This window comes from Mytilus edulis, chromosome 14 (genome assembly GCF_963676685.1).
Source record: "Mytilus edulis chromosome 14, xbMytEdul2.2, whole genome shotgun sequence".
Taxonomy (NCBI): Eukaryota; Metazoa; Mollusca; class Bivalvia; order Mytilida; family Mytilidae; genus Mytilus; species Mytilus edulis.
Window position 1 is genome coordinate 20,974,088 of NC_092357.1, and position 15,160 is coordinate 20,989,247.

A 15,160-nucleotide genomic window follows, 5' to 3' on the forward strand; every position below is an offset into this window, starting at 1 on the left:
CCAAACCATTTACTACTGAGGCCCAGCAACAAGTCGTGTCTGAGAGCTCATTCACATTCACTGACATTTACATGACCTCAATGACATTTTAACTTATAGATGTATCATGATTCTGTTCCTACGACCTTTAGAAAATGTTCAATAACAATGTTTTAAATATCGTTAATTGATCTCAATTTGAGAAATTGAAGCAATTTTATGCAAACTTCAACAAACAGGATACCATGTTAAATTGTCTAGTTATATATGGAAATAAATATATAGTTGTTTTTAAATTTTGAACCGTTTCAATCTACTATGGACATCATATACATGGTTTGGTTGTTCCCAGTTGTGTTCAAAAGTATGGTAAGCCGTTATGTGTATTACGTATTAGTAAAACTTTGATTGTATTTTTGTAGATTGTAAATTCGATGTTTCATAAGACAGTCTTGTGATATACAATGTTTTTTTTAAGGTTGACATCAATTCTCTTAATTTAATACTTTTGATTGACTTATCAACTTTTCTTCGTGAAATACAAATGTCAATATTCCAACTAATCTACGATAAAAATTAGGTGCACACTATATGTATTTTGAGAATAATCTTATTTACGCGCGGCAGACAAACGATGAACTATATTGTGGATATGTTCACCAGTACATGTACTAGATAAGAAATTGCATTAAATATGACATTATGAATAACAAAGAGATAATGTGTTTGAACGTTCTCAATATTGAAACTTTTGATTAAATATCTGATGATTATAATCTGGAGCAACACATTAATGATAAAGTTTGTACTTAAGGGGGCTCGCGGGTCTAAATCAACTTTTTTTTCTTATATTTGATTTCGATTTTGTTTTCTATTGTTACGGCCGAAATCACCTTTAAATTGTAGCCAACAAAAGACACAAATCAATTATAAAAATTAACAAGATTTATTATACAAAAGTTTACAAGAAGTATTACACAAATATTACCGTCAACTTAACTGTCAAAATATGAGTCCAATTTTTTATCTTTATCTGTATCCGGAAATCTTCTCGGAATCCAATCTGAATATTACGTTCACTACTAAGGTCACAATCCAGTATGATGTTGTTTGTAGAATAAAAGTGATAATCCAAATGCGGTGAATACTAATGTCTATCGATGTCTAAGTCTAAATCTAAGTCTGTGAGTTTAACTTTAGTGTCTGTATATATATAGTTGTCACAGAAAATTATAGAACACTCTAGAATGGAACGTCCTAGAAAGTTACAACGGAAGTTTCTAGTAAAATGTAGAAGTTTATATAATGCATCTTTTATTAGGATCATTCTGGAATCATTTTGTAAGTCAAATAGAAAGTTCCAATCATTCTGTGGTAGTTCCAGTGATTTCTAAACTGCACAGTTCTAAGATTATTGTGTAAACAACTATCAGGCCACACAACACAAATCAGGCCAACATAAATAAATACAATAATTACAATATCATAACACTATAAATAAACTATATCCTATACCTTATAGAAAAATTAAATAAAAATATGGGGTCACCGCTCAGAATATGCCTGCGAAAGAAGCATGCATTTTTGTTTAGGTACTTTTTTTCTGTTGAACTAATAGGAGAAAAAAGGTAATATCGAAATAAAAAAGAACTTAATTACAGAAATCGCTTTAAATTTTACAATAAATTAATTTAAGGTCAGCTTATTTGAAAAACAAATATAGGTTACCGATGAGGCAAAACAGATATATAGATTTTAATGCAAAAAATGGCATTTTTTCGCAAAGGGAGATAATTTGGAGCTTTTGCAATGATATAAACATTTCAAAAGTCATCTTGGTCTAAAACGAATTTAGTTTTTGGGTTGATTTTTATCAATATCATAAAGTAACAACTAATAGTGTAATAAATTAAATTTGTAATGAAAAAATAATTTGATGAAATTTTTATAACCTCGATCCCTTCATAATGTATATGTGTGGAAAGAAGAGGCTGTACTTTTATGTCAATTCGTTGTTATAGACATGTTTTTATATGTAATAAGACGTGATTAGAATCGTTATGTTGATCAAGAGGCTACATATTGTATAATGTTTAATCAGATTTATTATGGACAGTCACTTAGCGGGTCCATTATATGATATGGGTTTGAGATTGTTACATGCGTTTCTGTGGAACTACATTGTATTTTCTGCGGTAAATGAAAATTAAAGATTTTAGAATGAGGCAATTGAAATGAATTGATTTTTGTATAAGGAGATTTTAAATGAATGTTCATTGTTTTATTATGCACAGAATACATGACCCGTATTTGGGGATTTCCCAAACCAGGTTATTTTTAAAAATGTAAGTAAGGTACAGCCCTTGGATGGTGTAAACTTTCCAAAAAAAGTGTTTGGTGTATGGCATATGGTGCAATGGTTTAAGGTGTATGGTGCTATGGTGTATGGTGTAAGGGGAATGGTGTAATGGTGTATGAGGAATGGTGTGATTGTGTAACGTGTGATCGGGAATGGTGTGAATGAACGGTGTACAACATTTCATTGGTTGAAAACGAAGTTCTTTTTATTTCAATTTTTGGGATTTTAAACATAAACAATAAATATAATTTTAATATTTGAAATTTAATTGCATTATGGATAATTTCGGATCGTATAGTTAGAATGGGGAATGGTGTATAGTGTAGTGTGTAAGGTTTATTGTGCAAAGGTGTAACGTGTAATGTGTACAAGATATATGGTGTAATGGTGTATGGTGTATGGTGTAATGGTGTATGGTGTTAGTGGGAAGTTTACACCCTCCAAGGTCTGTACCTTGTTGACCTTTTACCATAGTTTGAGAAGAATTCATGATAAAATATTATACAAAGCAGCATTCCTATTGTTTTTACTGTTTGTTGATAATTTAAGATTTCAACAAAACCGAATAGAAATGAAAATATTATGTCTAGGATTTTTAAATCTTTAGAGGAATATTTTGATATTTGTCTGCCTTAAGATTTTGTCAAACAACGTTTTGGAAGAGATATAGCGTTTCATCTGTCAATCACAAAAGTAAAGTCCATCTATATAGTTTAACCATATTTATTCATAGTGGATGGGGAAACAAGTTATTGCAAGTGCTGCTTTATAACGGCATTCGTCTTTTCTTTTATTAAATTTACAAAGGTGTCTTTTACCAGACCATCTTTTACGGACAAGAGATATGGCTTGCTTTAACCACGGGTCAGCCATTTTTCGTCCCATTCCAACGGACTGTCATCGTTTTCAAGACCACACTCACAAATGGTGTTAAGGGAAAGCCGAAGGTTCAGTCCCTGAAATGTTCTACCCTGAACGGGAATCACACCAGGAACCTTTGTGTTAGTAGTCCCATGTACCAACTACAACACCACGACTCTCTATAAAGTCATAGTTAATGAGATTTTGTTCATAGATGAGTCTTGAAAACCAAGGAGTCCTGATACAAATTAGGTTCATATATGAGTGACTGATTTAAGTTTTCTTTACAGTCTTATCTGATATATAACTCGTGGAGAAATAATATTTTGTCAGCAGTTGCGTCTCCAATAGCCAAAATCTAGGGTCCTAAGAATATGCCATCTTGACATAAAATTCATTCCTAGGTAAATGAGGTGAACGGCTGCATTTGAGTCAATTTCTGAGATGAGGAATACAGACATTTTGTCAGTAAATGGAATCTACTTTGATAGTCACGAGTTTCAAAATCAAGTCTCGATATATAATTTGATGATATTCCATATCATCAATTGCACTCAAACGATATTCATCAACTGCACAATTAAGTTAGATTTTAAAGCATAATCATAACTAATTGGATTGAGCAAGTTCTTGCAATTAAGGATACAATTCAAATCAACATACAGATTGTTTATATAATATTATGTCCCTTTTCACACCAAAATCCTTCATATTTCCGGCCCAACAATTAGGCGCGTGCACCAAGTAACTCTCTTGTCATCATTTTTATTAGGTTGTACTTGGTCGACAACAGAACAATGGACTACTAATATCAGAACGTTCAGCTGATCAAAGTAAGTTAGTGTTACATACAGATGTATATTTAATCTTTTATTTTAAAATGTTGTAAGTGTTAGGAATGACAATTGCCGAACAAACATGAACGAAATTACCTCAGACATTCTTTATTCTTTATTCTCATTTAACAAATTCGCATACATGTCGAAATGTTTAGGACTTAATTAAAGTATGTGGGTAAGTAGATGCAAGCATACGAATTTTTTGCGTCTTACACTTTGAGAAGCAAATAATCTTTAACTACTTTATTAGAATATTGTGTAAAAACGTTAATTATGTGCTATGAAAGTCAAGTGGCTCGATCATTTTTCTGAGTAAGTTTTAAAAAAAAATTGGAAAGAAATATATTTTACATTGGCTTAGCTTACATTAGTCTTCACATACTATAGATTAACAACTTTTGGTTATATTAATAATTTAGAATCTTCATTGAAGGTGGAGCACTAATGCAGTTAATTAATTATAAGTATGTGCCATTTGTATGCAAGAGTGACATTCCTTTGTATTATGCTTAGATTCCAAAACGTCAATGTGGGATTGTCTCCCTTTAACAGGTTCATTATTTTATAATTAAGTATAGGTTTCTGATTTAATTTTGAATAATTACAAAATGTATCAATTCAATAGATTTCAGTTTTGTTATTGGTGTATCAAAGACATTGATGTACGAATACAATTTCATAAATTTGTAACGTTTAAAATGATTACATACCAATATAAAGAAGCGTTCATCATTATTGAAAAAGACTATAAATAAAAGTCTAATTATTTAAATGCCCTTCATGATAACTTGATTGGGAAATTAACCAGAGTTATCTAATATTAATCACAGAGAGTGACTAGCAAGCTATTTTTAATTGAAACTTATTTAACGTTAACACAATTTTTCACGATAAACGAATGTTACTTTATACAAATATAAGGACTGAGGTAGCTACATCTACACATTTTATTAGATATTATGAATTTTTATTACAATAGATAAACATGCTTATTAGTGTCCATATATACTCACTCTCAATTAAAAGAAAGAGACATTAAGTAGAAATCTACAATTAGAAACATATATCCAATAGACACGAAATGGAGTCGGTATATACTCCGGTTTCCTCCATTGAAAATTTGATAGAAAAACATCATAAATCTTAAAAATACTGTTGCCCCAGGACTTCAAAAATAAAGTAAAATTGTATAAAGGTTTCTTTCAGTCGACTACACATATGTAAACCACATTCTACAAAAAGTTATACTAGAATTGAACGAATCACATTAGAGATCAAATAAACTCCTTTAAAACAGACACACTCATCTATTACTGATTACTTCTTTACTTCTTATACATATACATCACATACAGGATTATCCAGTTACATCGCCATCTAAATTTCAAATATCACATATTCATCTTGAAAAATATTTGTAAAATTACAACTGATTTATTCTTGATCAATTTATTTAAGTACCATATGATAGCAATCGGCTGATCGTCGATAAAGAACAAGATTACGTGCATGTCGGAGACAAACCGGAATACAGCTGTTCTGTGAGAGGCAAAATTACTTTCCTGATAGCTAACCCTGTAATATGGGAGAAAAGCAGTAGTGATGGTTCCCGCGTGAAAATATCCGTACTGGCCAATGTTGAGTATGAACAAGCACATAAATATAATGTCCAAGTACACACGAATAACTCGTATATGGCTTTCGAATTGAGTTTTATTGAAGGTATGTATTGTGATATTATAAACACTAGCATATATTGATAGGTGGTTAATAAATATATAGGTCACCGTGTTTGAGTGCAAGATATTAGCCATTGAGAGTAAGCGGCAAAATGTTCTCCCTTGAATTTCATAGCTTTATCATCGACAAGTGTATGTCCTCAAAACCTAGACAGCTTATCATTATACAAGTAAAAGATTTATAATAAGAAAAATGGGGTCACTTGGCAAAATTTGTTAAGATATTCATATGAACAAAACCAGAGGATTCCGAAAATCTGACCAAAATTCCAAAACATGACAAGCGAGTTTCCTAAAAGAGGTGTTGCAATGTTTACATCAGTTCATAGGGGAAAAACATCTTTTTTTATAGGATTAAATAATTGTACTATAAGAAGAACATTACTGTTTTATGAATTGCATTTTAAATACATTTTATATCATGATTTAGTTTTACCAAACCATCCCTCAATGATACAATGTTAACATAATTTGTTCTGCATCTTGTTACAAAATTTTTCCATATTTTTTAACGTTTGGGTTATATAGATATACACTACATTTATTTTCAATTTTAACAGTTTGAATTTAGTATAATTATATACAATGTAGCTCTAACAATTTATTTCATTTTACTTTATTGGCATATATATCTCACTTAATGAAGATAATTGCACTTTTGATTGACATAGAGATCTGATTACATCTTTTTTATGAAATAGTATGCATATGTTGACCCAAGTGTTTTCAAAACTCTAAGATTGCTTATAATGTACTCTACAGGAGTAGGTCCGGTAAGGGCCGATTTGGCCTCAAATTTCAGGTTCATCTGACGAAAGATTTTGAACACTTTTTAAACACTTTAAGTGTCTCTTTCAATTGATTTGATTAGTTTTTGTGAAAGTTTTAAACTGATTTAGTCATTTAAAACGATCCGATTCCAGCTTAAATATGAAAAATCTAGCAAATATGCCAAAAAAACGTCACTTTTCAGATGGTTTTTGTCAAAAATGAAAGTGGCCGCATCCGTGTTCATCCTCAACCTTTATATATGTTATGTATTATAATCAAATACAACTTACATTTCAATATTATGAATGAACACGAATGCGGCCACTTTCAATTCAGACGGAAACCGTCTAAAATTTAACTAAAATCCTAAAATTGTGAAGATTTCGGTAGTTTAGAATGACTTAATGATTCTAGTACCCAATATATGTACATTGTATTGTCAAAAACAGCCTATATTTATGTAGCAGAAGCATTCTATTTTCCAATAAATAGCTAAATGATAAAAATTTCACAATTTTATAAAACTGACATATTTTGGGGCCAAAAAGGGGTCTTACTGAACCTACTCCTTTAGTATTTTTAATTTTCATATACATTAATCGAGCGTTGACTGATATTTGTTACCATTCCAGGTAATATACATGTCTAAAATTTGTTACTGTGTCAGTTAGTTTGCATGAACGGGGTTTTGTCAGACACTTGTTAACGTATCAGGTATATACACGAACTTGGCATTTCTAGATACTTTATACTGTACGTGGTTATAAACATGAACAGGGCGTTGTCTACCTGTGAAAGGATGAACAGTATATTGAAAGTAACGTAGAATGAAATTCAAAACAGTATGGATGTGGCCATTGATTGACACATTAAATTCATCCATTGACTGGGACAATTTAGGTAAACGTTTGTATGTAACGACCGCTGCTCACTATGTACCTTTTAAAGACACTTAAACTATGGGGTCACCAAAGGTTCTCAACACCTTAATAAAGTAATTCGAAAAATTAATTAGATATAACACGATGTTTGATTTATACCAATTATATAAATCAAAATTTAAAGGTTATTCCTGATTAATTTTTCGAATTATTTCATAATTAAAGGCGTTAAGAAACCTTTGGTGACCCCACAGTTTAAATGTCTATCGTAAGTACGTCGTTAACAGTGGTCATTACAGACAAACGTTTACGTAAATTGTCCCAGTCAATGGATGAATTTAATGTGTCAATCAATGGCCACAGCCACACTGTTTTGAATTTCATTCTAGTGGTGATTTGATGAAGCCAGCTGACAAGTAGCAATGCAACTTTTTAATGATAACAAAACAGTTGATAAGGCTCTTGTATGCTTACAAAGCATTACTTTCTTGTCTGAATATATTTTGTTATTATTTAAAAAAAAAAGAAAGAAAAAATATTGCATTTTTATTAAAGGTTGAGAAACAAAATTAAAAGAGGAAAGTAATCTGTAATAAATCATTTCTTAAGGAATTTGCATTCATTGTTCGTACTTTTCGAGAAATGAATATTGTTATCTGCCGACTTTTTTAGTTTGAACGTTTCTAATGAAGGTAAATACAGACAAAACACTGAAAATAACAAAATGGGTGTTTTGTGTAGAGCCAGATCTGCAATGGAGTATCATTAAGTTATAAATCATCAAATTGTGAATATATTCAACAGTAAAAACTGAAGAAATAGTAACATTCCCTGTATACGATTATTTCCCTTGGAATCATTAGAGATTTACCCTTCCGTCTAACCTTCCGGAGCACCTGAGATCACCCCTAGTTTTTTTGTGGGGTTCGTGTTGCTTATTCTTTAGTTTTCTATGTTGTGTCATGTGTTCCTTTGTTTGTCTGGTTGTCTTCTTTCATTTTTAACCAGGCAGTGGTCAGTTTATTTTCGATTTATGGGTTTGACTGTCCCTCTGGTATCTTTCGTCCTTCTTTTACATAACGTGGTGTCATAATTAAATCATTGCAGGAATCACTGAAGCCGATGATGGGTTCCTCTACTGCGTCCAGTACAATAGATATATGACAGTCCTTGCTGAAAAAAAGGTGAAAATTAATGTTTTAGGTAAGTAAAATGGAGAAAAATAATATAGTACTTTCCGAAAAAAAAAAAGCGGGAAGTTATTGTTTAATATGAGTCCGTCCAATGTGCCCAGGACGACACAACAAATGATATATTACTTTCAAAAATTCAGGTAGGTAACTTGTTGCAATGGTTTATTTCAAAAGAAAATTGTCTTCAGATAAAAATGTTAATTGGTGAATTTGATTCTCGTTAGTGACTTATATTCACAACCTACAGCTTGATAATGAACTAATTAAGTCAAAGATGTACAAAATACAAAGAACCAACCATTATTTCTTAAAATTGCCCTTTGAAAAACTATCCTCAATAGCAAAGCCTGAAATTTTTGACAATAAATATAAGACCGGTGATTAGAATGTCTGCAAAGTAATGCCAACAAATTTTGCTATTTATAGAAAGTAAAAACGGTTAATGTTAAGCAGGAATACAAAGTTCAGTTATGTTTATTTTTAAAGTCCGTTTTCACCAACTCGCTACTCAAATATAGATAAATAAACAAATGAAGAAAAAAAATTGCGTAACCAGAGTCACGAGACTAAAGTACACTGTTTCGTTGATAAAAAAATAAAGAAAAACAGAACATACAGGTATTTATATGTTAACAATGATTGATAATGAATCAGTATGGCAGTTAATCTACTAGTTGTCTTCATTAACATTATTTGATAATTTAATGTCCATATTTCTACAGCTGAACAGTATGCACAATATCGTTTCTATCACCAGTACGTCATCTTTTGTATTTTTTCTTTATTTTTTTAAGCAAAAACTACAACAACAGCACCAACAACGACAACAAAACAATCAACCACAAGTATATCTAATAACATCTGTATTGATGGACATGATATTTGTACACACTTGTTTCCTGGTGAATGTGAGGCAGCATTACATTTAATGATTTTGTGTCCAGCAAGCTGTGGTAATTGCAGTAAGTAAATATGTATATTACGCATAATGTGTATCAGCAATACAACATGGTTCATTCTTTCAGTAAATGTTCAGACTTATTTATTTTATTCAACACTGTTCAGTAGCTACATACCGTTCAAAACGAGGTCGAGGTTGATTTTTTACCAATCTCCGTCATACATTATCTTGCACGGTCGGTTTAGAAAAATGTTGGTGTGTACACACTTGTTTCCTGGTGAATGTGAGGCAGCATTACATTTAATGATTTTGTGTCCAGCAAGCTGTGGTATTTGCAGTAAGTAAATCAGTATATTGTGCATAATGTGTAGCACAATACAGTATGGTTCATTCTTTCAGTACATTTTCAGACTTATTCCTTGTATTCAATACTGTTCAGTACTATGTATACAGTTCAAAACGTCGTCGAGGGGGTTTAACAATCTTCGTTATATTTGATTATCGTGCACGGTCGGTCCAGAACGAGGCTTGTGTTTTCAGTTTTAAAAGCTGTTTAGATCAAAGTGACTGTTTCTTATTGAACCTGTTGATATTCAAATTGTTTTGCAAGCGGTTCGATTGAAACATTATTGATACTTGATTTATTATACTTATGGCAAATATATATCGAATAACCTGACCTGTGTTAAGAGAGAGCCGCCATTTCTCTTGCATGTAAAAAACATCCTTGAAGCTTTCGACAAAAAAGCAGGCTAATGCCGCTACAACGCAGCACTGGCAACCACAAATTGAAAAAGGATCAATATCAGTTGCAATAACTTGTTTCCCAATCCACTATAAATAAATATGTTTAAACTAATATTAGTTTAAATTTGGCAAACATCCTCGTTATAATGTTTCTTCGGTACTTTGTGGTTTATATAGTAGTAAGTGATGAGATTTATAGCTACATAGAGCTTCATACAATTAAAACTTTTTGAATATTCAACCATGAGATCAATTTGATTGCTAAAGGTCGCACACACACCAATATCGTTTTAAACAGACATTGATGCATATGCATGAATGGTCGACCAGTAACTCAGTATCCATTGCGTAATCTTTGAATTTGGAAACATGTTTATTTATATGTTTTTGAAAAAGAATTAAAACATATAATGAAGTTACAAAAAACTTAAAATTACCACCAATAATACCTTAATTACATGATTGATTGTTTTTATACCAATAACTCACACGAAGATTAAATAATTTTTCAAAGATGTAAATCTTATACACTTGGAGGACAAATAACTCACACGAAGATTAAATAATTTTTCAAAGGTGTAAATCTTATACACTTGGAGGACAAATAACTCACACGAAGATTAAATAATTTTTCAAAGATGTAAATCTTATACACTTGGAGGACATAACAGATATTTCTTATGACCAATATTCTACTGTCTTTTCAATGTGTGAAATGACAGGTTTTCCAAATTCTACGATTCATATTTACAAAACATAAATCATAATCATGTCAGTGCAAGAATTTTGGCTACTTATAACTTTGAATATAAAGGTGATTGCAAAATTCTTTAAAAAAAGTTATTACCAGATTACTATGTAGGTTGTCTAAATTAACGGCATCGGAGAGATCTATTAAAAATCTACAAACTTACCTATATGGAAACCTTCAAAACAACGACAGGATAAAAACTAACCAGAAGTTGTAAAAGAATACCTGCTTCAGAAAAGATAAATACGGTCAATATGAATATTTTACATCACATGTTTTGATGTGATTTCAGATCGACCAGGCAGATACTGTGCCGACCGTTCCTATGATTGTTCTAAGGTAAAAGAGCAATGTAATGACTACACAATCAAACAGATTTGTCAATCAACTTGTAATGTATGTGGTAAGTATATATTATCGTTAGATTTAAATGCGTATTACACTTTTAATACGTCAGCGTAAATGATGTTAGTAAACTTGTATATCAGAGTGACAGAAGATTAAAAGGACATTCAAAAGTCGTCGAGAAGCCAACAACGTAATTAACAAAAGACACAAAGGCAAACATCACTCTTCAAAATACCTTTAATACAAATCTAAAAATTGAACAACATGGACCACGCTTATACCAGCGGTCATCATATATGCACTGGAAGAATCGTTTGAAGACATTTTGCTGACATCATCACAAGTTGATTGTCCGGTATTGAATATATATGTACACAAAGGAAAAAACATGTAAGAAAAAAAGTAGTTACATGTACCACAACATGTCCTCTGTTTTCCTGAATTAAACAAACCAATGGTCTAAAAATTGTGTTTACCAGGTCAGGAAAATGGTCATTATTATATTATAGTTCGTTTCTGTGTGTGTTACATTTAAATGTTGTGTTTCAGTGTGTCGTAGTTCTCATATATTTGATGTGTTTCCCTTTGTTTTAGTTTGTGACCCGGATTTGTTTTTGTCTCTATCGATTTTCATGCCAAAAACCATTCAACAGGGCATTTTAAGAAAAATGGTGGGTTAAATCTGGTTTGTGGCGTGCCAAACCTCCCGTTTTAATAGCAATGTTGATTATGACATTAAAATGAAAACATTACATGACAGGACTACAATACAAATAAATGGGAGACATATAGGACAGAGAAACACACGAATAATAGCCAACAAAAGGTACCAGGCTACAAATTTAATACGCCTGACGTGCGTTTCGTCCACACAAGACTTGATACTTTTTTCTTATACGACCAAGTTCAATCCACCATTTCTTGCATCCGAAAATTTATGCACCAAGTCAGGAAGATGACAGGTGTTTTCCATTCGTTTGATGTGTTTGAGCTTTTGATTTAGCAATTTGATTAGGGACTTCTCGTTTTAAATTTATTGGCTTTATAACTATTTTGATATGAGCGTCACTGATGAGTCTTATGTAGACGAAACGCGCGTCTTGCGTATTAAATTATAATCCTGGTACCTTTGATAACTATAACTATTTATCGGAGTTCAGTATTTTGTGAATCTACTTTTTATTTCAGATTGGAATACAGGAATGTAATGATCACTTCTAAGAACAAACATTAGTTTCTCGTGACACGTCAACAGCCTTCTCTAATGCCGATGTCTACTATGTACTCATTGTGAAATAAATAAAATGTTTTGATAAAATATCTCAAATTTATATTGGCAAAATAAAGAATCTCTAATTTTTACTGCCTCGTCTTCTAATTTGAAAAAACAGCTGCGCCACGATCTCATGATACGCCCGTCGTCTTTTAATAAATGTTTTTGGAATAACACGAGGGTTGTACAGGAAGTACCCCCTGACTCATTCACTATTCCTGCATTAGATTATATAAGTTTATATAAGAGACAGAAATTTGAAAGCAAATAAAACAAAGTTAATGTTTTAATACTTGAATCGTTAAGTTGTTTCAGAGAATAACATCTTTGAAAAACATTTCGACGTCATACGTCGACGACATCCTATATCCTTACGGGCCATCAATTTAGCATCTAGTCGAAAACTCCTGATACTGAGCCAGAAAGATAACTTTGGTCGAGCAATAATTTGTATTTTGTGTGAATGTACTAACTTCTTCTAAGTCTGCTTATAATGGTTGAAATTTAGATCAAATACAGATACATGATTAAATCTAACATAGATATTTTTATCATTAGTTGTTATGGCTTTGAACAAGCTGACAGTTAATACGAGTATAATCAGATCTGTACTTAAAAGTTAGAGGAAGATGTGGTAATGAGACAACTCTACATCCAAATCACAATTAATAAAAATAAACCTTTATAAGTCAATGTACGGTCTTCAACACCGAGCCTTGGCTCACACCGAACAACAATCTATAGAGGGCCCCACAAATTGTCTATTTGTTGTTAGATGTATAAATACCTTGCTACCATTGATTTATGTTTTCTGTTCTGTATCGACATTAGCCCTTTTCGACTGATTTCAATCAGTGGTTCTTATGTTGAAATGTTTTACCACTGTTCTAGATTAAATGTGTCGCAAGCAAACTAAATCCCAACACTTTATGTACGTGCATGTGCCAAGTAATGAGCCTGAAAGTCAGTGGTTGTCACTTGTTGCTGTATACCATATCTATCTTCTTTCATAGTTTTGAACATATTTCAGGTTGTTATCTTTATTTCTATTTTTTTTTCAATGCGGGATGGGTTTTGCAAATTTTCAATAGTGGTCCAGTGAGATTAAGTTCAGATATATTAAGATATTTTGATGATTTTTTGTCCAAAAATAATCCAAGCTTTTCTGATTGAATAAAAAATAATATTCTCAAAAACTAGGAACTAAAGAAACAAAAACACGACTTCATTCGACTCATGTTTAGTCTTATACCTTGAATTTGAGTTCAGTGATTTTGTGATAAAAAAAATTTTGTATGATATAGAGATGTTGAAATGTTATCTGATTTTGTATTTTATTTTTAACCATAGTAGCATCAACTTACTAAACCTTGTAACCTTCAATTGTTTTGAATTTTTGGATTTTCGTTCTATTTTTTATTTATTTTTTTGTTGCATACCTAAAAACTCTAGGACTTATATATATATATATATGTACCCCTTATTTACATACCACCAGTCATTATTGAATCGGAATATTCCCAGTGGTTCGTTTTTGTACAGCTTAAATGTTTAATTTTGATAAAATTATATTTGATTGAACAATTTAACCAAATTACAAAGCTGAGATCTATAATTATACCATCATTTTGAGTGGTAATTATACCCGGGTAAGTTATTAAAATTGCGAAATATCATATTAAAAGGAAAATGCTGTTACAATTACAAAAATCATACAATATTTGTTAATATAACATATTGTGTACATTCTCTTGCTCTCATTGGATATTATGATCACGTGTTTCAAATAATATTTTATTTTTCTGAAGCCTTGTTTCTTTTTTTAAGTTTATTCACGCTATTTTTCTGTATATAGTTATGTTGGCGGTCAATATTAAAAATATGTGACGTCACACATAATAACCATGGCAGAAGTGCAGCAGTCAAAAAAGAAAATTTGATGTAGACTGAAATGAGTTCCATTTGAATTCATATTTGTCCTAAATAGACAGAAAGAGTGTTTTGTTAACAATAACACAAATTTAATTGAATCTTATATATTAAAATTTCCAATAGCATGTCTAAAATCTTGCAATTTGAAAATAAATACCGTTGCATAGAGAAGAACATTGAATTTATTTTTTCTAATACGTTGTTTACATAGTTACATGTATGTAATATATGAATTAAGGATAGAAATTCTCGGTCAATATGTTCTGAACATGTCCATGTATAAAGTAGCGATCTTGCAAAAGTTCTTAATTGACCAATGTAGAAAAATTTATGTGATCATACTTTTTGTATTTGTCTTATTTATCACTGACATTGAAATATGATGGTATGAATGTTTTTGATTAAGGTATATATAGAAAAGAGTTTAGGACGAGCTAAATGAATACTAAAAAGGTAAAATCTCAAAAATACTGAACTCTGAGGAAAATTCAATAAGAAAATTCCCTACTCAAATAGCAAAATCAAATGATAAAACACATCAAACGATGCACAACAGCTGCCATATTCCTAACTTTGTACAGGCATT

At 31.3% G+C, this 15,160-nt stretch overlaps 1 protein-coding gene across 1 annotated transcript; it reads left to right on the plus strand.

The window, feature by feature from the left end:
- Nucleotides 1-209: 209 nt before the first annotated feature.
- On the plus strand, nt 210-12,731 carry LOC139503056 (uncharacterized). Its single transcript, XM_071292729.1, has 7 exons — nt 210-348; nt 3,972-4,032; nt 5,497-5,760; nt 8,537-8,632; nt 9,417-9,584; nt 11,314-11,424; nt 12,558-12,731. Exons 1-7 carry the CDS (start codon nt 298-300, stop codon nt 12,575-12,577), a joined length of 771 nt encoding a protein of 256 aa, XP_071148830.1. The 5' UTR covers nt 210-297; the 3' UTR covers nt 12,578-12,731.
- The last annotated feature ends 2,429 nt before the right edge of the window (nt 12,732-15,160 follow it).

What these genes read in the sequence shown, in the direction of transcription:
- LOC139503056 (XM_071292729.1), top strand. Translation starts at nt 298, where the DNA reads ATGGACATCATATACATGGTTTGGTTGTTCCCAGTTGTGTTCAAAAGT. An exon ending in AGAACGTTCAGCTGATCAAA is followed by an intron (nt 4,033 to 5,496) that starts GTAAGTTAGTGT and finishes AATTTATTTAAG; the next exon opens with TACCATATGATAGCAATCGG. An exon ending in GGTGAAAATTAATGTTTTAG is followed by an intron (nt 8,633 to 9,416) that starts GTAAGTAAAATG and finishes TATTTTTTTAAG; the next exon opens with CAAAAACTACAACAACAGCA.